The following is a 26,581-nucleotide window of genomic DNA, read 5'->3' on the forward strand; positions in this document are numbered from 1 at the left end:
TGTAGTTCACCTTTCCAAGGAACCTTTCTTCTGTCATCAATGTTTTTATTAATGATCAGTCATTTAGAAGCTCCATGAGCCATTCTTTTTCTTGACTTTTTGGAGAGATGATGCCCATGCACTGTGAGATCTTGAGACGGACACCCTGTCCCCTGCTCAAAAGCACTGTGTTGAAATCTAAATGAGCAGCATGTAATTTATCCAGTGGTAAATGCTGGGGTCTAGTAACCACAAGTTGTCCCAGAATGGTCTGATTGTGATGTTGTTTAGAATGGCACTATTTGCTCTTAGCCAATACTGGCTCCTTGAGCACAGGAAATTCTTGGAATAGTTGTTGACAGGTGTCACTGTCTACATCCATCATGGACTAGGTAGCTGGCATAGAGGTATCCATGTAACTCCGATCATGTGACTCAGCAGGGCAGTGCAAACACTGCAATAGTTTCTACACATTGTCCAACTCAGCCTGCAAAGCAGCCACTTTAGCTTTAAGGGCAGTATTGCTTTTTGTAAATCCTCTGTGATCACATGCACCTTGGTATGCTTCACTTTGATTTCACAGATGCTTGTGTGGAGTACCTGACAAGTTTTTCTCCACATTGAAGTTTCCTTAACACCAGCTGTATTCTGTTCCATGTTCTTCTCATGAAATGCAGATGTGTGCATTCTACTTTGTTACGAGTGCAGTGATGAGTCACATGGAACAAGCACAGAAGTTGTGGACAGCCCGGAAAGCTTCACATGATATGTGTCTGCAGCACTTCATGGACCCATGTCAAAGAAAAGCATGTAGAGTATGGAAATTTGCTTAAACAGCAGTTTGGTAAGTTCAGCACTGTGGACAAACAGTGAAGGAAGCCTGCTTCAATAATTGCACCATTTATGTCTCCTATCACAAAAGTCAATATGGGGCAGAAATCTCTGTCCAAACCTAATGTTAACGTCTTCTATACATAAAAGGCTACTGCACAATTATTCACTGTGATACATAAGGGAAGTGTTGAATATGTACAGCATTCATACGGGCCCTTAGCATACACACTGATTTCTGATCCTGTGTCAATCAGAAAATGTTCACCAGTCATATTGTCTTGTATGAAAAGCTGACCAAAGCCAGTAACCGCTGATACCATAATGTTTCTACAGCATGTAAGGCATTTAGTCTTCATTTGATGAGCACACATGCCTACTGTTATCTGTTACTGGAGTTTGGGTAATGCCACTGGATCATGCATTGCCTGACAGTATCATCAAACTGTCTGCGATATCAACACCATTTGGAGTTCTCTCATTTAGAAGTGTGGTGACCGTTAAGTCTTCCTTCATCCACATGTTTCTCCAGTTTGGCATTCAGTCTTGCAAGTTAACTGACCAGTTGGGTAACAGATGGCTCTGCCTGTATAGTAGCTGTTGTGGCAGAACAATGTGGGCCACTTGACTTGGTGAATGTAAGAATAGGTGATTGGGGTCCTCCTGCCATAACCTTTTTAATTGATCCACACGAACTGCACGAACTGTCATCCTTGCAAACATCAGCAATTGCATATTGTTTGTGCACCATATCATCAATTGGAAGGTCTGTAAAAGTGGACATAACCCAATATCAAGAGTGTAGGAATAAGCGATACATGTTCTCTCACCTAATCTCTTTCATCAACATGCACGAACTTTCATCCTTGTGACCAACAGCAGTGGCATCTGCTTTGCATGTCAGATCATCAACTGCAACATCTGCAAGAGCAGACATAATCACCCTAATATTTACGTGTAAACTATGTATCCAATAGGGCCACTATGACTGTTCTGATGGAAATTCATTGCTGGGTGTGCGCAACAACTGAAGCATCTGACAAGGGAAATCACTGATACAAGTTTCACTTTCAATCATTTTATTCAAGCAAGATTCAGATAGTTTAGAAAGTGGTGCAGCAAAGTCTTTTTAAGAACTGTATAAGACTGCTGTTAAGAGTATGTCATCGATTTGTTCGATTATGCTTAGCTCCAGTTGTGACCCAACCAATATAAACTGATCCATGGTGGCACTGATCCCATGTAGAGGAAAGAAGGGATCCACATGTGTGATCCATTACTGTCTTTGGTGGGCCAGGAAGATGGAATCTTCATGTTACTCTTTCTGTTCCAGTACTAGTCGCATTGTTGTTGTCATTTGGTGTAGGTGGCAGTGGCACGATGTTACTGGCCAGAGGAAAAACCAACTGTTATTGTTTTTCCATTTGTTTTTGTTATTGTTTATTTGCCATGACAGAGTGTTCCATGCACACATGAGAGAAGATGGAATATCTATTCGTGAACCATTCAGTACAGCGTCACTACTATGGCGATATATTAGCCCAAATTCAATTATACGTATGCAGTGAATACTAATTCATACACTTCCTTCCTGGAATCATGTGGGGTAATGTACACCATTGCCTAACAAAAAGAAAATAAGAGAAAAAGAGAGAATTCTATATTATTTTGATATCAGAGATAAGTCATTGCTTGATCACTTTCACTCAAACATGGATGACTGATGGATAGCACAACTCTTTTCCCTTTCTATATTACATTTATTAATGTTATTTTTCTTTTCAAACTGTGGCTGACTGTTGAAAATGAACCACTTTAAGGAGTAAATGTACTGTGATACTGTTATCAGCATGCCCAAATGACTAAAGAATTGCCTTTAAATGGTTCTAGAGTGGATAACACACATCATCCTTATTACACATTTCTGTGAATTGAACATTTTTTCCTCACTGATGAATTACCCCAGAATATGATGCCTTAGAACATTAGTGAATGAAAATAGGAAAAGTGAGTGAACTCTTTGCATCTCCAAAATTTGATATTATCTCTAATGCAAAAGTTGCAGAGTTTAAAAATTTGAGAGGATCTGTAACATGAGACTTCCAGTCCTGGTTCTTGTTGATATAAACACCTAAGAATTTAAAATGTTCCTTTTATTTATTGATTTACCATCACTTATTATTCCTAATGATGTGGTCAGCTCATGTGCAGCACTGAATTGCATGTATTGTGTTTTATCTAAATTCCCTGACAGTCCATTTACAAAGGACCAATTATTGATCTATTTATTTACATTTTCCAGTGTTGCAGTTATTCCATTAGGCTCAATAATTATGATGGTTGACCAGAAAGTAAACACAACTTTTTTTCTCAGCAGAAAACGAAGCTACAAATGCAAAACGTTATGTGTGTATTATTTGAAGTCTCCTGAGTGTCTGCGCCAGGTTTCTGTCAGATCTGACAGATAGCGCAGCTGCAGAACAGTTTCAAAATGGCACCGTAGGTGATGTGCATTACAAGCAATGTGCCGTCATTGAATTTCTCACTGCAGAGAAAGAAACTGTAGAGAAAATTCACAAATGCTTGTGCAAGGTCTATGGAGAACCTGCTGTCAACAGAAGTACAGTTAGTTGCTGGGACAGAGGGTGAGGTCAACAGGTGGTGGTTCAGCAGAGCTCCATGATTTGTGGTGGTTGGGGAGACCATCCGCGGCTGTCACACCAAATGTGTTGCAGCGAACTGATGTCATTCGCAAGGGCAAATGCATTATGACTTGGCAGCTGATGCTGTGTCTGTCAACCAGCAAAGGAAGTGGATATGAAATTATATGCATTCTTGGATATTCAAAAGTATGTGAAAGATGGGTCTCACGGTGTCTAACAGTGGATCACAAATTGCACAGAAAAAACATTTGTCTTGATTTGTTGCAATGTTTTGAAGCTGAGGGGGAGGCATTCTGCCCCAGTTTTGACAGGTGATGAAATCTGGGTTCACCATTTTGAGGCCAATACAAAACGACAGTCGATGGAATTGCACCACTCCCACTCCCCACAGAAGAAAAAATTCAAAGCAACTGCTTCTGCTTGTTAGGTCATTACACAATGTTCTGGGACTGTGAAGGTGTTATTCTCATTGATGTGATGCCAAGAGGTGGTACCATTAATTCAGAAGCATATGACAACCGATTAACAAAACTCAAGACCCACTTCCACCAACTTTGGCACCACAGCAACCCAGGAGAAATTTTCCTGCAATGTGATAACACTTGGCCCCACACAAGTCTGATAACTGCTGGACACATTACAAAACAGGGTTGGACAATGTTACCCCATCTGCCCTACTACCCTGACCTAGCCCCTTGGACTTCCACTTGTTTGGGCCATTAAAGGATGCCATTCGTGGAAGACATTTTGAGGACAATGAGTAGGTGATTAATGCAGTTAATCACTGGCTCCACCACCAAGACAAGGATTGGTACTGGCAGGATATTCACTTCCTTGTTTTGCACTGGAGGAAGGTCATAGAATGGGATGGAGATTATGTGGAAAAATAGTGTGTGTAGATAAAACACCATTCTTTTGTGTGTATAATTCTCATTATGTTCAATAAAGAATTGTTGAAGGAAAAAAATGCAATGTATTACATTCTGGGCAACCCTCATTTAATATTTACATTATTAGCAAAGAGAACTGTTTCTGCTTCTTTGGTATATGATGGATGATCATTTATATATAAGTTGTATCACCTAAACCTAGCAATGCAAATTTTGCAGAAATGGAAAGTGCTATTGATGAACAATTTTCACGTAATGAATTGGTAGTCAGGGGCAATATTGTTAGCCAATAAACAGATTGTAATAATACTTAGTTTTTAAATGGAAAGATGCCTTATGGGCGTTATCAAATTAAAAGTAGGGTAAATTACAATGTTAGTGGTGTTTGGTGCAGGAGTCTGGCTTGGTTCAAATGGCTCTGAGCACTATGGGACTTAACATCTGAGGTCATCAGTCCCCCAGAACTTAGAACTACTTAAACCTAACTAACCTAAGGGCATCACACACATCCATGCCCAAGGCAGGATTCGAATCTGCGACCGTAGCGGTCACGCGGTTCCAGACTGTAGTGCCTAGAACCGTACGGCCACACTGGCCGGCGCAGGAGTCTAGGGTATCGTAATTTGAAAAGTTTCCACATTGACACTTTTGTGTGCCATTGAATTTGCATAGTTGCTAGGTATGATCTTGTTATGTTTGCTTACAGTGTGCTTGTCTGTTCCTTGTGTGCACTGTGAATTGCTAGTAAATTAATGTACAGCAGTCCAAGCAGTAAGTTGTGCGCAGATGATGGGTTTTTTTCAGCCAACATGTCTGTGGTGTATAGAGAGTGTGGGAAGAAAGAAGTTTGTTCTTGTAGGGTGTATGCTGCAAGATATCCCAATAATTCCAACAGTTGTCAACCATCTCAGCAGTAATTTATCAAATTCTTCAACCTATTATGTGAATGTGGTAGTGTAACACCAAGACAACATAACAGAAGGAAACAAGTGATGACAGAAGAGAGAGAAATTAATGTTCTTGATGCTACTGCAGTTGATTCACACACCTTAGCTGCTGCACAATTACACAAGGATGTGGGATGAGTCAGGCAAGTGTCCTACATATTCTTCATCACATAGGTTCTATCCCTATCACATATCTCTCCAACAAGAGCTGCATGGGTATAAAGACAGGATATTCAAGACTTATCATGCATCTTGTTTAATGATGAAGCCACATTTACCAATCATGGCCAAGTGAACTGCTGAAACATACACTATTGATCTGTTGACAATCCCTCTTGGCTTTATCAGGTGAAATGTCAGCATCCATGGAGTGTAAATATGTGGTGGGGGATAATGAACCATTAGCTAACAGATCCATTTTCCATTGCTGGAACAATGAACAAGCACAAGTATCACAGCCTTCTAACAGACCATCTTCCATGAATGTTAAAACACAATCCACTGCAGACTAAGAGGAACCTGTGGTACCAACATGATGGCTGCCAGCCCATAGTGCACAAAGTACTATAGTGCCTCTTCATGAATTGTTTCCAAATTGTTGGATTGGGCACAAAAGACCCGTACCTTGGCTGGCCAGCTCTCCAGATTTGATGCCTGTAGACTTTCTTCTGTGGGGAAAGCTGAACGACACTGACGACAAAGACATAACGACAACACCTGAAGATATGCATTGATGTATTATTGCAGCCTGCTTGGACATCTGTGCTGAAATGTACAGCAGTCACTCCATACCAGACTAGAAGTGTGCTGCTGCTGGTAGCCATTTTGAAAATAACCAGTGAGGGTTAATTGTCTCATTACTGGCCAGAATCTACATAACTAGAGTATGTACTTGCATTGTTCTTTAGTTTGTGTCGCCACTGGTATTGTACATGTGTAGGTGCGGTAACTTTTCAAAATATGATATCTCGTAAATGACTCGTACTAGAACCCTGCAACAAACACCATTGACTTTCTAATTTACGCTATTTTTAGTTTATTAATGTCAATCCAATATTAAGGCAACTAGCCAATATAATTCAATAGAAATTATTATTATACCTATAAGTCTTTTTTTAAAATAAACCTTCCTGTATTATTCATTTCCTCAGAAATGTAAGATTTCAGTTGTAATTTATGAAAACCCAGTGAACAAAAGAGCTAAAGTCAGTTTTGATTATTGTAATTTTATAAAATATATCTGGTGGAAGTCATTTTAAGACAGTCTGTGGTGAGTTGTAAAGGAACGAGTAAGATCTGTGTCCGAAAATATGGGGTAACAAACTGTAGATGAAGTAGTACAGATTACAAATTGGAAAATGTACTGCATTCTATCTGAATTTTGTGTCCAGGAGTTCAATCTATGATTCAGTGACTGGTTTTCATAAGTGACTGTGACTTGTAATTATTCTCATGAACACTGTTAATCTTCTAATAATGTTTACTGCTAACTGTGATAACAGGCTCAGACTATGAACAGTGTTACCTTCAATAGTTACTTGATGTGCACAACTTTTTCATACAGATAACTGTTAGATTTCAAAAAAAGTGACTTCAGAACTGTGTTAATGACTTACTTGCTACATGTTAATAATTGTCTTTAATTACTTCTGTGTTAGGTTACTGCATTTGATTAATATTGCAGTATTTCAGTGCATTATGTGGCTATCTGGTTGTCTGTACTGCAGTTATATGGATGAGACTCAATCTGGCCATAAACAGTAGTTTACTCAACATCTATGTGCAAGTAAAGTGTTTGAACTGCAAATGTGGTGTACGCTGCTTCACTGACAGTAGCCTACTTTAAATATCCACTTTTCATCAACATTTGACAGAGGCACAGCTACCAGGGGCATACTTAGGCTAAAAGACCCAGTATTGTCCCTGTGGTGCACCTGTAGCAATTAGTCTCCTTTCTGAAGATGCTGATTCTTTGTGTATGTTCACTAAGTTTCTTAATGCAGCACTACATCCTTTTTAGAATATATTATGAAAAGGATAAATTGGTAGCCATCATATAGTAGAGATGTTGAGTTACTGGCAGACACAACAAAGATTACTGAAAAAGTAAGCTTTTGGCCAAAAGTACTTCTTCTAAAGTAGACAACACAGACACATTCACACAAGCACAACTCACACACACAAGACCACTGTCTGGCTACTGAGGCCAGACTGTGAACGACTGTGCAAGATGGCAGAAGCAATCTGTGAGGTGGGAGTTAAGAGGAGACTGGGGCAGAAAAAGTCAAGGATAACGGGTTAGGGGTAGGGAGATGATAAAGTGCTGCTTGTGGGAGCATACAGGGGCATGTTGTGGCAGGATAGGACAACTAGGTACTGTCAGGAGGTTTGACAGGGTGGGAAGGGAGAGGAGGGGAGTGGAAAATGAGAGAAGTAACAAGACTGTGGGTGCATTGGTGGAATAGAAGGCTGTGTAGTGCTGGAGTGGGAGCAGAGGTGGGTATTGGTGGGTGAAGAACAGTGACTAACAAAGGTTGAGACTAGGGGTTTTGGGAACATAAGATATATTGCTGGGAGAGTTTCCACCTCCGCAGTTAAGAAAATCTGGTGTGGGTAGGAAGTATGCAAATGGTGCAAGCTGTGAAGCGGCCACTGAACATTGTTTTGGTCAATGTGCTGAGCAACTCAGTGGTCCTGCGATCTCTTGACCCCAGTCTGTCGCTGGTCATTCATGTGGGTGGACAGCTTGTTGGTCGCCATACCCATGTCGAATGTTGCGCAGTGATATTACTGCTTAGCTTGTAGATCACATGACTGCTTTCACTCATAGCCCTGCCTTTGATGACATGGGTGATGCTTGTGATCAGAGTGGAGTAGGTGAGGGTGAGAAAATGTAAGGCACATGTCCTGCATCTATGTCTATTGCAGGGATACGAGCCATGAGACAAGGAGTTGGGAGCAGGGGTGGAGTAGGGATGGATGAAGATCTTGTCTAAGTTCAGTGGGCAGCAGAATACCCCTGTTAGAGATGTGGGAAGGATAGTGGATAGGATATTCCTCATTTCAGGGCATGACAAAATCCTGAAGCAGAATGTGATTCAATTGCTCCAGTCCTGGGTGGTACTGAATCATAAAGGGAATGCTTCTTTGAGGCCAGATCGTGGGTCTTTTGGGGTGGTGGGTGATTGAAGGGATAAGGCATGGGAGATCCATTTCTGTACAAGGATGGGAGGGTAAATTCAGTCATTGAAGGCCTCAGTATACACTTGGTTTGTTTGGAGAAGGACTACTTATCACTACAGATGTCACAGCCATGGGTGGATAGGCTGTATGGAAGAGACTTCTTTGTATGGAATGGCTGGTAACTGTCATATGGAGATAAACTGATGGTTGGTGGGTTTCATACATCAACGAATGTGGCTCATTGGGTTGAGGAGGACCAAGTGAAGTGAATGGGGGAAAACAAGTTAAGGTTCTGGAGGAATGTGGATAGAGTGTCCTCACCTCCAATCCAGACCACTAGGATGTCATTAATGATTATGAACCAGATTAGGGGGCGGCCGGAGTGGCTGAGCGGTTCTAGGCACTACAGTCTGGAACCACACGACCACAACGGTCGCAGGTTCGAATCCTGCCTTGGGCAAGGATGTGTGTGCTGTCCTTAGGTTAGTTAGGTTTAAGTAGTTCTAAGTTCTAGGGGACTGATGACCTCAGAAGTTAAGTCCCATAGTGCTCAGAGCCATTTTTGAACCAGATTAGGGATTTTGAGGGATTTGGGATTCTGGATGGTTAGAAGGTTCCTCTAGTTGGCCCATGAATACATTGGCATTGGATGGTGCCAAACAGGTGTCCATTGCTGTAGGATGATGTCTTCAAATGTAAAGCAATTGTGAGTGAGGATATAGTTCATCATGATGACCAGGAAGGAGACTGTAGGTTTGTAATCAGTGAGGCATTGGGGAAGGTAGTGTTCAAAATTGGCAAGGCCATGGGAATTAGTGTGTAAACAGAGTTGGCATCAATAGTGACAATCAGAGCACCATGTGGTAAAGGAACTGGAACTGTGGAGAGTCAGTAGAGGAAATTGTTGGTGTCTTCTGTATAGGAGATATGGGGGTGGGGTCTTGACGGTAACAGGCTGAAGGTGTTGGTCTATGAGAGCAGAGATTCTTTCTGTGAGTGCACAGTAACTGGTCGCAGTGAGGCATCCTGGGTGGTTAGGTTTATGGACTTTAGGAAGCATGTTGAAGGCAGGAGCATAGGGAGTGATAGGGCTAAGGAGAAAAATAGACTCAGTGGAGAGGTTCTGGGATGTGCCTAAGAATATGAGGAGAGGCTGTTGAATTTCTGGAATGGGATCACTGTGGCAGGGTTTGTCAATGGATAAATCAGACAGCATGTTGAGGGATCTGGGGAGTGGTGGAGAGGCAGGGTTTGGCGTTAAGAAATTCTGAAATATTAACAGAGGATGATCTTAGGGGCAGTGAGGGTGGAACTCAGTTGGGTATAAGACAGAACTGAGTCAGGCAGAGTTTAACATTAGTTTTGGGTTTCTGATTGGTAGTGTTGGTGCAAAAAAGAGATTTCACTCTAGGGACTGGGAGATGGAGAGAAGGTCTTTAACAAGTCCAGCATGAATGAATTTGGGGGTGGGGCAAAAGGTAACGCCTTTGAAAGGGCTGATACTTGTGTGGGATTAAGGCTTTTGGAGAAAAGGTTCATGACTGTGTTTTGAGTCTCTTTAGTTTCTGGATGCTATGTGATGGTCGCAGGAAGTTTCCAAGGGAGTGGTAAATGTAGAAGGTCTGCAAGAGAGGGTATGTCAGCTATGAGGGGATGTGGGGGAGGTTTGGAGTATGTTTTAGAGATGTCAGGTAGTGGTATTCCAAGGTGGGAGTAGGAGGTGAACAGATTGGAGAGTTTCTTGATGTGGTGTTGTGCTTGCAACTCTAGTTCCTGGAGGCAAGAATTTCGTAATTAGAGATGAGATCCAGGAATTTTGCATTGCAGAGCAGGAGAATTTTATATATCGAGAGGAGGTATTGCAAAGAGGTTTGGCCCTGATATACATGGTGTTTTAGGTCTAGCTCTGTGAGGACTAAGAAATGGCAAAATGTGAACAGCTCAAGTTCATTGTGGAAGGAGGAGTTACAGGCACAGACGGGTAATTTACTGGTAAGGCCATTTGGGGGAATTCCATTACACTCGCACAAGCATGTCTGCTTGTGTCTATGTATGTGCGGATGGATATGTGTGTGTGTGTGTGTGTGTGTGTGAGTGAGTGTACACCTGTCCTTTTTTTCCCCTAAGGGAAGTCTTTCCGCTCCCGGGATTGGAATGACTCCTTACCCTCTCCCTTAAAACCCACATCCTTTCGTCTTTCCCTCTCCTTCCTGAAGAAGCAACCATCGGTTGCGAAAGCTGGTAATTCTGTGTGTGTGTTTGTGTGTTTTGTTCATGTGCCTGTCTGCCGGCACTTTCCCGCTTGCTAAGTCTTGGAATCTTTGTTTTTAATATATTTTCCCATGTGGAAGTTTCTTTCTATTTCAACCAAACTGCCCTTGTCAAGGATTTACTGTCCTACACTCGTAGTCTCTGCTGGAAATATCACTTTGCCACGAAGAAAAACAATCCTGATCCCACTCCTAATGATCCAACTCCCCAAGACACTATCCAAATTGAACCCTGCCTGCAACAGTTCCGTCCTCCATCACAGCGGGACCCACCTCCTCTTCCTCAAAATCACCCTCTCCAAACCTTCCAGGAATTTCTCACTTCCAGCCTTGCCTCTCAATCTTTCTTGAAAAACCTTAATCCTACTCCCAACATCACCACAGCCGAATCCCAGGCTATCCGTGATCTGAAAGCTGACCGATCCATCATCATTCTTCCGGCTGACAAGGGTTCCACGACTGTGGTACTTGATCGTCGGGAGTATGTGGCTGAGGGACTGCGTCAGCTTTCAGACAACTCTACATACAAAGTTTGCCGAAGTAATCCCATTCCTGATGTCCAGGCGGAGCTTCAAGGAATCCTCAGAACCTTAGGCCCCCTACAAAACCTTTCACCTGACTCCATCAAACTCCTCACCCCACCGTCACCTCGCACTCCTACCTTCTACCTACTTCCTAAAATTCACAAACCCAAACATCCTGGCCGCCCCATTGTAGCTGGTTACCAAGCCCCCACAGAACGCATCTCTGCCTACGTAGATCAACACCTTCAACCCATTACATGCAGTCTCCCATCCTTCATCAAAGACACCAACCACTTTCTCGAACGCCTGGAATCCGTACCCAGTCTGTTACCCCCAGAAACCATCCTGGTAACCATTGATGCCACTTCCCTATACACAAATATCCCGCACGTCCAGGGCCTCGCTGCAATGGAGCACTTCCTTTCACGCCGATCACCTGCCACCCTACCTAAAACCTCTTTCCTCGTCACCTTAGCCAGCTTCATCCTGACCCACAACTTCTTCACTTTTGAAGGCCAGACATACCAACAATTAAAGGGAACAGCCATGGGTACCAGGATGGCCCCCTCGTATGCCAACCTATTTATGGGTCGCTTAGAGGAAGCCTTCTTGGTTACCCAAGCCTGCCAACCCAAAGTTTGGTACAGATTTATTGATGACATCTTCATGATCTGGACTCACAGTGAAGAACAACTCCAGAATTTCCTCTCCAACCTCAACTCCTTTGGTTCCATCAGATTCACCTGGTCCTACTCCAAATCCCATGCCACTTTCCTAGATGTTGACCTCCATCTGTCCAATGGCCAGCTGCACACATCCGTCCACATCAAACCCACCAACAAGCAACAGTACCTCCATTATGACAGCTGCCACCCATTCCATATCAAACGGTCCCTTCCCTACAGCCTAGGCCTTCGTGGCAAACGAATCTGCTCCAGTCCTGAATCCCTCGACCATTACACCAACAACCTGAAAACAGCTTTCGCATCCCGCAACTACCCTCCCAACCTGGTACAGAAGCAGATAACCAGAGCCACTTCCTCATCCCCTCAAACCCAGAACCTCTCACAGAAGAACCCCAAAAGTGCCCCACTTGTAACAGAATACTTCCCAGGACTGGATCAGACCTTGAATGTGGCTCTCCAGCAGGGATACGACTTCCTAAAATCCTGCCCCGAAATGAGATCCATCCTTCATGAAATCCTCCCCACTCCACCAAGAGTGTCTTTCCGCCGTCCACCTAACCTTCGTAACCTCTTGGTTCATCCCTATGAAATCCCCAAACCACCTCCCCTACCCTCTGGCTCCTACCCTTGCAACCGCCCCCGGTGTAAAACCTGTCCTATGCACCCTCCCACCACCACCTACTCCAGTCCTGTAACCCGGAAGGTGTACACAATCAAAGGGAGAGCCACATGTGAAAGCACCCACGTGATTTACCAACTGACCTGCCTGCACTGTGATGCTTTCTATGTGGGAATGACCAGCAACAAACTGTCCATTCGCATGAATGGACACAGGCAGACAGTGTTTGTTGGTAATGAGGATCACCCTGTGGCTGAACATGCCTTGATGCACGGCCAGCACATCTTGGCACGGTGTTACACCGTCCGAGTTATCTGGATACTTCCCACCAACACCAACCTATCCGAACTCCGGAGATGGGAACTCGCCCTTCAGTATATCCTCTCTTCTCGATATCCGCCAGGCCTCAACCTCCGCTAATTTCAAGTTGCCGCCGCTCATACCTCACCTGTCTTTCAACAACTTCTTTGCCTCTGTACTTCCGCCTCGACTGACATCTCTGCCCTTAACTCTTTGCCTTTAAATATGTCTGCTTGTGTCTGTGTATGTGCGGATGGATATGTGTGTGTGTGTGTGTGCGAGTGTACACCTGTCCTTTTTTTCCCCTAAGGGAAGTCTTTCCGCTCCCGGGATTGGAATGACTCCTTACCCTCTCCCTTAAAACCCACACCCTTTCATTTTGCCCTCTCCTTCCTTCCTTCCTGACGAAGCAACTGCCAGTTGCGAAAGCTTGTAATTCTGTGTGTGTGTCTGTGTGTTTTGTTCATGTGCCTGTCTGCCGGCGCTTTCCCACTTGGTAAGTCTTGGAATCTTTATTTTTAATATATTTTTCCCATGTGGAAGTTTCTTTCTGTTTTATTTACATCGTCATTAATTTGAACCCAACAATTACGTTTGTTATTGTCTCTGTTGCATTTCGAAATCTTCTCTATCGTCTTACTTTCTCTTTTCGTTTGTACAAGAAGTTCCACTTTGTATTCATCTTCCATTTTTCCGTAATCTACCATACATTTTATCCTGCCTAATTATACTCAATAATACGTAATTTACTTCCAAACCATAACCTAAAATTTTCAACGCTTTCAACATAACCGCTGCTATAAAATCCATTGTTCCAGGTGTACAAACATTTCGTGTAAACTCGTGAATACTATTTCACAGCTTCAGTTCCTTTCACCCATTACACAACCATCTCAGTTTTTTTTTTTTTTTTCAACAACTTTCGTTTTATTTCCATTCCCGTTTTTCCCACAAAACCGATCATTTTCTAGCAGCTTCCCACAGGTTTACACGTTATTATTTCTTCATCAAACAATTGTTAGCCTCATTATCATAACCTGCCAGTACATAACCAGTCCTTTGAATACATTTACACACATATTCTTCGAGATTTTATTCAAAAATTTTTTTCGAATTTTATTTTTTCGCAAATCATTTTTTCGAAACTTTTTTCGAAAATTTTTTTTGTCGAAATTTTCTTGAATTTCTCGAAATTTTCTTGAATTTCCCCACCCTTTAACGTGATCTGGAGACAACATAACTACCCAACCTTTGCACCCATTGTTGTTCACCAACCTAAGTTCAGCACATGATCAACATAGCTCATCTCAAACCAACACTTTTTCGACTTTTTTCACACCTTTATCTCTCCCTATATAAATCTCTCTTTACTTTCACTTTAACCTCATATTACCCTTTCCACCTACCAATACCATGTCAACCTCACAACATCCCTACAACGACCCCATTAAATTTTATTTACATTCCCTCCGCAAACATGCCTTCACCCTAGCCAGATTACGCTCCCATATTTTATTTACTCAGGCTTGTCTGACATTTGGCATTACTCCCAAAGGCCTCACACTTAAAGTTCCCATCTCTGGCTGCAATCCTTCTTTCCATCAGTCCTTATACCAGTTCCAAACAGCGCAATCCATAGCCCTCACCCGCCTAATCCTTCACCTATACATCGACTCGGCCAATGAACACACCCGTCAACTCCTATCCCAAATCAAAGTCCTCAATCTTTCCTCTCCCGCATCCACACCGGCTGTACATAGCATCCTCCTACAGGCCAACCGCAAATTAGAACAACATGCCACCCTCCACCTCAAAAAACTATCCAATCTCCTGGTTTCCCACCTCCAGAAAGGCAACTCACTCACCCTCCACAACCTTTCCAACAAACCTCAACCTCCTCTCATTGCACACAGACCCAGTCTCTCCCATCTACTCAATCTCCCACTTCCAGCTCCACTCCCCCCAACACCTCAAAATTCTAGTCAACACAATCTGGAACCACAACACCCCAATTCAGTAGTTAACCTTTCCTCCAAACCCCTCTCCCAATCCGAAACCTCTGTCCTATCCAAAGGCCTCACCTTCAGCCCCACTCCCAGGTTCAACCAAACTGCCCTTGTCAAGGATTTACTGTCCTACACTCGTAGTCTCTGCTGGAAATATCACTTTGCCACGAAGAAAAACAATCCTGATCCCACTCCTAATGATCCAACTCCCCAAGACACTATCCAAATTGAACCCTGCCTGCAACAGTTCCGTCCTCCATCACAGCGGGACCCACCTCCTCTTCCTCAAAATCACCCTCTCCAAACCTTCCAGGAATTTCTCACTTCCAGCCTTGCCTCTCAATCTTTCTTGAAAAACCTTAATCCTACTCCCAACATCACCACAGCCGAATCCCAGGCTATCCGTGATCTGAAAGCTGACCGATCCATCATCATTCTTCCGGCTGACAAGGGTTCCACGACTGTGGTACTTGATCGTCGGGAGTATGTGGCTGAGGGACTGCGTCAGCTTTCAGACAACTCTACATACAAAGTTTGCCGAAGTAATCCCATTCCTGATGTCCAGGCGGAGCTTCAAGGAATCCTCAGAACCTTAGGCCCCCTACAAAACCTTTCACCTGACTCCATCAAACTCCTCACCCCACCGTCACCTCGCACTCCTACCTTCTACCTACTTCCTAAAATTCACAAACCCAAACATCCTGGCCGCCCCATTGTAGCTGGTTACCAAGCCCCCACAGAACGCATCTCTGCCTACGTAGATCAACACCTTCAACCCATTACATGCAGTCTCCCATCCTTCATCAAAGACACCAACCACTTTCTCGAACGCCTGGAATCCGTACCCAGTCTGTTACCCCCAGAAACCATCCTGGTAACCATTGATGCCACTTCCCTATACACAAATATCCCGCACGTCCAGGGCCTCGCTGCAATGGAGCACTTCCTTTCACGCCGATCACCTGCCACCCTACCTAAAACCTCTTTCCTCGTCACCTTAGCCAGCTTCATCCTGACCCACAACTTCTTCACTTTTGAAGGCCAGACATACCAACAATTAAAGGGAACAGCCATGGGTACCAGGATGGCCCCCTCGTATGCCAACCTATTTATGGGTCGCTTAGAGGAAGCCTTCTTGGTTACCCAAGCCTGCCAACCCAAAGTTTGGTACAGATTTATTGATGACATCTTCATGATCTGGACTCACAGTGAAGAACAACTCCAGAATTTCCTCTCCAACCTCAACTCCTTTGGTTCCATCAGATTCACCTGGTCCTACTCCAAATCCCATGCCACTTTCCTAGATGTTGACCTCCATCTGTCCAATGGCCAGCTGCACACATCCGTCCACATCAAACCCACCAACAAGCAACAGTACCTCCATTATGACAGCTGCCACCCATTCCATATCAAACGGTCCCTTCCCTACAGCCTAGGCCTTCGTGGCAAACGAATCTGCTCCAGTCCTGAATCCCTCGACCATTACACCAACAACCTGAAAACAGCTTTCGCATCCCGCAACTACCCTCCCAACCTGGTACAGAAGCAGATAACCAGAGCCACTTCCTCATCCCCTCAAACCCAGAACCTCTCACAGAAGAACCCCAAAAGTGCCCCACTTGTAACAGAATACTTCCCAGGACTGGATCAGACCTTGAATGTGGCTCTCCAGCAGGGATACGACTTCCTAAAATCCTGCCCCGAAATGAGATCCATCCTTCATGAAATCCTCCCCACTCCACCAAGAGTGTCTTTCCGCCGTCCACCTAACCTTCGTAACCTCTTGGTTCATCCCTATGAAATCCCCAAACCACCTCCCCTACCCTCTGGCTCCTACCCTTGCAACCGCCCCCGGTGTAAAACCTGTCCTATGCACCCTCCCACCACCACCTACTCCAGTCCTGTAACCCGGAAGGTGTACACAATCAAAGGGAGAGCCACATGTGAAAGCACCCACGTGATTTACCAACTGACCTGCCTGCACTGTGATGCTTTCTATGTGGGAATGACCAGCAACAAACTGTCCATTCGCATGAATGGACACAGGCAGACAGTGTTTGTTGGTAATGAGGATCACCCTGTGGCTGAACATGCCTTGATGCACGGCCAGCACATCTTGGCACGGTGTTACACCGTCCGAGTTATCTGGATACTTCCCACCAACACCAACCTATCCGAACTCCGGAGATGGGAACTCGCCCTTCAGTATATCCTCTCTTCTCGATATCCGCCAGGCCTCAACCTCCGCTAATTTCAAGTTGCCGCCGCTCATACCTCACCTGTCTTTCAACAACTTCTTTGCCTCTGTACTTCCGCCTCGACTGACATCTCTGCCCTTAACTCTTTGCCTTTAAATATGTCTGCTTGTGTCTGTGTATGTGCGGATGGATATGTGTGTGTGTGTGTGTGTGCGAGTGTACACCTGTCCTTTTTTTCCCCTAAGGGAAGTCTTTCCGCTCCCGGGATTGGAATGACTCCTTACCCTCTCCCTTAAAACCCACACCCTTTCATTTTGCCCTCTCCTTCCTTCCTTCCTGACGAAGCAACTGCCAGTTGCGAAAGCTTGTAATTCTGTGTGTGTGTCTGTGTGTTTTGTTCATGTGCCTGTCTGCCGGCGCTTTCCCACTTGGTAAGTCTTGGAATCTTTATTTTTAATATATTTTTCCCACGTGGAAGTTTCTTTCTGTTTTTTATATATATATATATATATATATATATATATATATATATATATATATAAAATAGAAAGAAACTTCCACATGGGAAAAATATATTAAAAACAAAGGTTCCAAGACTTACCAAGCGGGAAAGCGCCGGCAGACAGGCACATGAACAAAACACACAAACAACACACAAACACACACACAGAATTACAAATGTGTTTGTGTGTTTTGTTCATGTGCCTGTCTGCCGGCGCTTTCCCGCTTGGTAAGTCTTGGAACCTTTGTTTTTAATATATATATATATATATATATATATATATATATATATATATATATATATTCACAAAAACGGTGGAACAGACAAAGTATGAGGAAACATGGTGAAACCTGAGGGAGCAGGCTGATAGTGAAAGGTGAAAACGAACTGAGATCAATGTGAAAATGCAATGAGATCAAAGATAAAAATTAACAAAAATTCGATAATACAGGAAGCAGGTAGAGTGGATATGGATGTCAGATGGATATGTATGAAGAAGGGGGACACACCTCTCTTTGCACTAACATCCCTAATGCTCATGGGCTTTCGCTACTTGACAATATCTTCCCCAACTCCTGACAGATTACAAACCTACAACCTTCTTCCTGGTCACCATGACCAACTATTACCTCACCCACAATTATTTCACCTTTGAAGGCATCAGCCCTATGGCAGTGGGCACCCAAGTGGCACCATCCAATGACAACCTATTCATGGGCCATCTAGATGAATCCTTCCTAACCATCGAGAATCCCTAACCCTTCACTTATTTCAGATTGACTGGTGACATCTTGGTTATGTGGCCTGAGTCTGAGGACATCCTATCCATATTCATCCATAACCTCAACACCTTCTACCCCATTCACTTCATCTCATCCTCCTCAACCCAAGAAGCCACCTTCCCTGATATTGACTTCCATCTTAAAGATGGCTACAGGAGTACAATCATCCATATCAAACATGCCAATCATAAGCAATACTTCCATTCTGACAGCTGCCACCCATTCCATACCTAGAAGCTCCTATCAAACAGACTAGTCAGCCATGGCTGTTGCATCTGTAGTGATGAACAGTGCCTCTGCAAATACTGAAGGTCTCACTGAGGGCTTCACAGAGCAAAATTACCCTCCCAACCTTCTACAAAAACAGATCTCCCATGCCTTATCTCTCCAGTCATCCACCACCTCACAAAGTATTAACAACTAGCCACAGAGGAACATTCCCCTCATGACTCAGTATCAAATTCATTGCCAGGGTTTTGACTATCTCTTGTCATCCCTGAAATGAGGAACATCCAAGCAACTATCCCTTCCACCCCTTCCACAGTGGTATCCCTCCACCCACTGAACCTAGATGGTATCTTTGTCCATCTCTATTCCACCCCTGTTCCCAACACCTTGCCCCCTGGCTCATATCCCTGCAACAGACCTAGATGCAAGACCTGTCTGATACATGCTCTCATTACCACCTACTCCACTCCAGTCACAAGAATCACCTATCCCATCAAAGGTGGACTACCTGTGAAAGCAGTCATGTGATCCACAAGCTAAGCTGCAATCACTGTGCTGTTTTCTACAAGGGCATGACAACCAACAGGCTGTCTGCCTGCATGAATAACCACAGCAAACTGGGGGCAAGAGACAACTGATCCACCCTCCCACTGCTAACAGTATGTTTTTCACTTCAATGACTGCTTCACAGCCTGTTCTAGCTGGATCCTTCCTTACAACACCAGCTTTTCTGAATTGTCAGTTGGGAACTCTCCCAGCAGCCTATCCTAAGTTCCTGTGACTCCCATGGCCTCAACCTTAGTTAGTCACTGGTCCTCACCCACCTATAACCATCCCTGTTCCATATCCAGCAATACATAGCCTTCTATTCCAGCAAACCACCCAAAATCTCTTTATTTCCTTCCTTTTCCACCTCCTTTCCACCTCCCCCTCCCCTCATCATCTAACCACCTGACTGCATCTAGCTGCCCTACCGTTTCCCCACCATGTTCCTGTATGCTCCCCACCCCTACCCTGCCATCCTTCCCCTTCCCCAACTTTACCTACTCCTTACCTCCACCACTCACATTGCTTCTCCCATTGTGCACAACTGCTCGCTGTCTGGCCTTGGAAGTGAGTCACAATGGTCATGTGTGTATGAATTGTGTCTGCATGAATGTGTGTGTGTGTGTGTGTGTGTGTGTGTGTGTGTGTGTGTGTGTGTGTGTGTTGGCTATTTTAGAAGAAGACCTTTTGGCCAAAAGCTTACTTATTCAGTAGGCTTTTTGTTTTACCTATCTGTGACTCAGCATCTCCATGTGGTGCATAGCAATCTATCCTTTTCATAATATTGTCATTATTCCATGCTGATTTCTCCCCTGGATCCTTTTAATTTGGTAGGATGGAAACCATTTACCAATGTGATCTCTGAAACCATGATATTTGAGTTCTCTAGCACAAATGTTTTTGATAAGGTGCCGAAAGTGGCACTTTGCAATGTTTCTTTATTTAAATTCTGTATTCTTTAGGTTCAGATTCTTTATCAGCCATTGACCACATGTATGGAATGGACTTTGCATTGGTATACAACAGTAATCACTATATTAATTACTGTTCACATTGCATGTGCAAATAATTTATCCTATATTAACCTGTTGTACAGTATAGTAATGCTAATCCTAAAACTCAATTTTTACACTATTAGTACCCACGAATTTTCTTAAACTGTAGAATGGATTGTTTGTTAACCATTTTACAACCCACCTTTAAAATGTTTGAAAGGTGTATTCAATTCAGAATGTGGCAATTTATTAAAAAAATTCAAACAGTTCATTTTGTGAGAGTTGCTTGTTTTTGTCAGCCTATGTCTTGGAATGTCAATAATCATCTTATTTCTGGTGTTACGACAGTGTATGTTGTTTCTGGTGTCAAAATCTGCTATGTTGCATGTATCAATGATGCATAGGGAAGAAGGTTTATTACTGTCATTATCTTGGTATTAGTGAATAAAGGACAGCAGTGTTCCCTTGGACCAAAGTTACACATTATTCTTAGCACCTTTTTTTGAATAAGTAATACTTCAGTGATGTGACATGAGTGAGCCGATAACAGCCCATAAGCCTGTAGGATATGCGAGACAGAAAAAGTCTGAAGGAAGCTATCCTAAGATACTCATTTCTCATTATATAAGATAATTTCCATATGAGGTTGGACACTCGTGATACCTTTCTGTAGACATAATAAACATGGAGTCACCAGTTTAGTTTGGAATCAGTATGTATTCCAAGGAGTTTTACAGATTTTGCATCTGTGTCTTTGACTAGTCCCAGCAGCAAGTGTTCGAGTTTTCTCTGCACCGTGTAGCAGTTTATTAGATATGAGCCAGTTTGCTATTAAGGAGAGTGAGTCCTGTGATTTCTGGCATAACCTATCTCATTCTTTCATGATTAAAGTTGTGTCATCTGCATAGCAGGTAAATGGCTGAAGCCTAACATAATGTGACATATTGTTAATTGCAGCAACGAAGAAGAATGGTCCAAGGACAGAGCCCTGGGGTACACCAAATGTGACTTTATTCAGGGAAGCCAGCTTATTTTGAATGGTCACAAACCGATTCTCATTATTTGGATAAGAATTAATTATTTCAAATGCTGTGTGATTTATTACATATGTTGTAGTTTGGCTAGTAAGAAGTCATGAGGGCTATAGTCAAAAACATTACAGAAATCGCATACCTCAAGAGAGACTGTATTCTTATTTTTAAATGCAGTTAATATCTGATTAACAATTTCAAGGGCTGTAGAAGTAGTATTTTTTCCTTGCCAGAAAACCATAATTTGATTTGTGTATTGAAAGATGGCCTGTTTTGTGGACACACCCTTTTGAAATACGAATTGAGACTAAATATCTTATTTTGAGAGAGATGTGTTATGGCTGCTACATACACATTTTTTCAGTATCTCTGAGAATGTGATAAGCAGAGAGACTAATCAATAATCATTAATATGTTTTTTGCAAAGGAGTCTGACAGAGCATACTTCAACCTGTCTGGAAATATCTCCTGTAGTAGTGATGTGTTGCATAAGCAATTAAATAGATTACACAGGTAATTTCCTTCCCTATATTTGTTCAACCAAGGGTGATGATCTATCTCTGTCAGTGCAGTATTACACCGTAATCTTCCTTACAATATTTGTCATCTACTTTGACATAGATATCAGTGATTTGCATTTATGGTTAGAAAATGTGAATGTGGAATTATTTGGAACATAGTTCTGAGACAAAACTCCAGAATCACTTGTAGAAAGCTCTATATACAGCATACATCTGCCTCACAATCATGATTTTAAAACAACAGTACATTCACAAATATAGTACAATAAAGAGAAATGAGAGATAGTACCATTCACTGACTCTTATTATGGTACAGCAACAAGTGTGAGATACAGCAACAAAAATCTGTGCCCACTTGCCTAGTGAGTGAAGAATTTAATAAATCATAAAATTAACTTCAGTCACGAATAGAAATTATATCTGCTTGACAACTTCTACTTCATGGAATAATCTTTAAAACTGTAATACAAAGAAATAAAAATATATGTATTAGTGTGTAGGGGAGGGGGGGGGGGGAGAGGGCTGCATGTGTGTGTGTGTGTGTGTGTGTGTGTGTGTGTGTGACAAAGAGAGAGTGAACACAGTTAAATATAAATCACTGTAATAATAATGTCAATAATAAGGTAGCTTAAGATACTGTGTCATATAAATTGTCAGTACACTGTCATATTTGTCACAGAAAAAGTGTACTGTAATTGCAAAACTGAAGACATCATAGCAAAACTGGTAATTGAGATTTTTTTTCCTCCTTTCAGTAATGTTTGTGCTGACTTAAGTTTGAGATTTCTCATTTTCTATTAATTTATTTGGGTTATGTAGGTGATAGACTTATGGCTAGAAATTATCTTTCCTGTCTTTTACTTTAAAAAAATTTAAGGTGGAGGAACAATAGATTACATACCTGGACACAGCTCTCTTGCCACTGCTCCAAGGGCATGAGCAATGGAAAGGACAGAGTTGATGGTATTGGCTACTGAAGTGCTCTGTAATAAAAATCAGCTTATTGAAATTTTTATCTGTCACTGAACTGATTTTTAAAGACCAATACTAGCTAAATTTAATTTACATTGTTAGTAGAGTGTTATTTACTTATAATAAATTGCGTTTTGAGTATTGTGTTATTTCCTATTTTATTTTTTTACAAGATCATAGTTCTTCACTGATTGACATGAAGAATATACTCAACAAAAGTGAGCAAAGCATGAACATACCAGAACATGTTCAGTACATTTACACTTGTATATAATTGCTCAAAGTTTAATGTAATCTGACAATAAATTCCCCTAATTTATATTACAATACATGAAATAGTTAATTAAACTATATTTTACTTATTGAATACTTTATGTTTTGGTGTTGGTAAGTATAACGTTGTTATATTTCATGAACAATAAGAAAGAACTAACCATTGTTCAAACATTGTGGGAAGTAATATGGATTACCATACCATGTCATTTTCCTTGAAAAAAATTGAGAACCATAAAATACAAGATGAAAGCAGCTGAGCTGTCATTGCTATGGGTAAAGCCTACTGAAAACCTCATTTTTCTGCAGTACATTATGTGCTATTAATATGTTGCATATTTGTGACTGGAGAAGTTTGCATGCTGATAAACGTTACAAAGTCAGATATCTTTCTTCTGCTAGCAGTGCTATTCAATTTGAGACATCTGGGGATGTACAGTGAGTTGGCAAGGCATGAGATAGTGATATGCTCATATGCAGATGGCAGTAATAACACATACATAAGGTACAAAAGGGCAGTGCATTGGCAGATATGTAATTTTTACTCAGGTGCTTCATGTCAGAGGTTTCCAATCTGAAGATTGCCACACGATGCAAACGCTATTTGGAGCTAGATGCATGAGAAATTCCATTTTGGTAATTGTTAGGGAATTCAGTATTCTAAGATCCACTGTGTCAGGAGTGAGCCAAAAACACCAAATTTCAGGCATTATCTCACCACAGACATGCAGTGGGTGATGGCCTTCACTTAATGCAGCATTTGCGTAGAGTTGTCATTGGTAACAGACAAGCAACACTGCATGAAATAACCACAGAAATCAATGTGGGATGTATGATGAATGTATCCATTAGGACAGGGCAATGAAATTTGGCATTAATGGGCTGTGGCAGCAGATGACAAATGTGATTGCTTCTGCTAACAGCACGATATTTCCTAGTACCTCTCCTGGGCTTGTGATGATATCAGTTGGACCCTAGACAACTGGAAATCTGTGTTCTGGTCAGATTAGTCCAGATTTTAGTTAGCAAGTACAGGCTTGTGACGATATCAGTTGGACTCTAGACAACTGGAAATCTGTGGTCTGGTCAGATTAGTCCAGATTTTAGTTAGCAAGTACAGTTAGGTTAGTACATGCCTAAATAAGTCAAGGAGAGCCCCATCAAACTTCTCTCTAATGAGATTGAGTGAGTCATTCAGTGGCACTCATGTGAAGAGAGGCACCACATCGAAACTGACTATGATGTCAGAGTCCACAATTTGCAGTTGCCTCAGTTATTGTAGGAAGTCCTCTGAGTTCCAAATGTGATGTACACATCTGCCCACATGTGGTGACTGCAACTTCTTCAGCAACCCTACCACAAAATACCTAAAGAAGTTGCTGGCTCCACACATGGGCAGATGTGCACACCACATTCGGAACTCGGAGAACTTCCTACAATGGCTGAGGCAATTACACATCGTGGACTCTGACATCATGGTCAGTTTCAACATGGTGTCTCTGCTCACATGAGTGCCACTGAATGACTCACTCGATCTTTATGGAGAGAAGTTTGATGAGGCTGTCCTCGACTGATTCAGGCATGTACTAACCTCAACAGACTTCCTACATAGAGGTCAGTTTTATGACCAAACAGAGGGGGAGGCAATGGGCAGCTCTCTATCACCAGTGGTGGCCAGCTTATTTATGGAAAGGTTTGAAGAGGAGGCACATACATTAGCCACTTATCAACCCAAGTGAATTTTCAGGTATATGGTTGATACCATTGTCTTCTGACCCCATGGTAGGGAAAAGCTAGATGATTTTCTGGAACATTTGAATTCAAGCCACCTGAATATAAAATTCATGATGGAACTGGAGGATGGACAACTCCAATTCCTAGATGTACTAGTGAAGAGGAAGGCAGATGGCACATTTGGGCACAGTGTGTACCATAAACCTACTAACACTGATTTATACCTGCAAGCTGATAGCTGCCTCCATTTGGCAGAGAGGAATGGACTGCTCAAAACTCTAGTCCACAGGGTGCATACTCTGTCAGATCCTGACAGTTTGATGACGGAAAAGGAATACCTACAATCAGTGTTCATGCAAGACCTGCCAGTCAGCCACAGGATCCAGAAGAAGGACAAAAAGAGGTGAAGAAGATGGCTTAACTGCCATATGCCAGACAGATCTCCACTAAGATCATCAGAATTCTCATGAAAGATGACATCAAGAGTATATTTTGCCCACCCACAAAAATTGGGAGAATACTGGGGAATGTGAAGGATGACCAATGGCTATGTAAACCAGGTATTTACTGCATCCCATACCAGTGTGGGATGTCATACATCGGCTAACCACAAGGACTGTGGAAATCAAGTGTAAAGAACACCAGAGGCACATCAGTCTCAGACAGGCAACAAAATCAACCATAGTGAAACACTCTGTGTAGAACTTGGCCACTTGATGAACTACAATGATACAAAGATTATCACACAGGCCCCAAGATATTGAGACAGTGTCATAAAAGAATCCATTGAGATAAAGAATCTCACTAACCATGACACTGGATATGAGCTCAGCACTGCCTGGGATCCAACTCTTGAGCTTCTGAAAACTCAACGTGGGACAGCCATGTGACAGGGCACTAGTGCTTGCAGGTTGGATTTGACACACCTCAGATGATGACCACAATCCCAGGGGACAACCAAGTTGGGCATGGAATGCAGCAGCACACTAGCAGCCAGAGAGGACCATTGAAGATGCTCTTGGTAGGCACGGATCACGGACAGAATGCATGATATGGTGCAGACTGGTCATGGAATGCACAGCAAGAAACAGAACTGGAGACTGAGGGAACAGTCATGTGACAGAGCACCAGACATTACACATTGGGTTTGACACACCGCAGATAATAACCACGACCCCAGAGGACAGCCAAGCTGGGCATGGACGGCAGTCGCAACACCAGCGGCCAGAGAGCACTATTGGAGCTGTATCTGGTAGGTGGAGACCATGAACTGAACACTGAATGTGGTGCAGACTGATTACGGTGCACCCAGCATCATCCAGGCATATATACTAGACTTGATGCACCCAAGGAGATCATTCTCGGGTAGCATTTGAAGAAGACAGCGAATTACACCATCAAAATATCATGCAAGAACCATGCAAATATCCAGCAGAGATCCTGATTATTCAACACGTCAATCTGCGTTGTTCAGAAAAGCTGAAACTGGGTGGTGGTGGTGGAGAAGGGGGGGGGGGGGGGGGGAGGAAGGGGAGATGTCCAGATCACACAAGTTGTAAAGCAGCCAGTGAAATTAAGCATGTTCTGCTTGGCAGCGTATAACACTGCAGGATGGTCAACTCTGAAATGCTATGCAGAAATTGCAGAAGAGCTAAAATATGACATGGTTACTTTCACAGGTCGCCCTGTCTCTGATGGGATAGTATGAACTTGCAACAGAACTACAGAAAGATGTGCTGGTGTGTGAATTGGACACTTCATGCATCTGGTTCTTCCACAGGGATATCACCACTGTGGTAACATGTTAGGAGTGTGAGTGGCATAGCAATGGACCAGTATGCTGTGTAAGTTGATTGGGTAGTGGAGTATCACCTTGGGATGAGAAGGATCATGAGTAGAAT

At 42.7% G+C, this 26,581-nt stretch overlaps 1 protein-coding gene across 1 annotated transcript in view; it reads right to left on the minus strand.

Moving 5' to 3' along the window:
* LOC126272561 (uncharacterized) overlaps positions 1–26,581 on the minus strand; it is a 219,285-nt gene that overhangs the window by 15,058 nt on the left and 177,646 nt on the right. The window contains exon 16 of the mRNA XM_049975483.1: positions 22,603–22,684. Within this exon, the coding sequence (XP_049831440.1) occupies positions 22,603–22,684 (82 nt within the window). The remainder of the gene's footprint in view (positions 1–22,602; positions 22,685–26,581) is intronic.

Source organism: Schistocerca gregaria, chromosome 5 (genome assembly GCF_023897955.1).
Source record: "Schistocerca gregaria isolate iqSchGreg1 chromosome 5, iqSchGreg1.2, whole genome shotgun sequence".
NCBI classification, from domain to species: domain Eukaryota; kingdom Metazoa; phylum Arthropoda; class Insecta; order Orthoptera; family Acrididae; genus Schistocerca; species Schistocerca gregaria.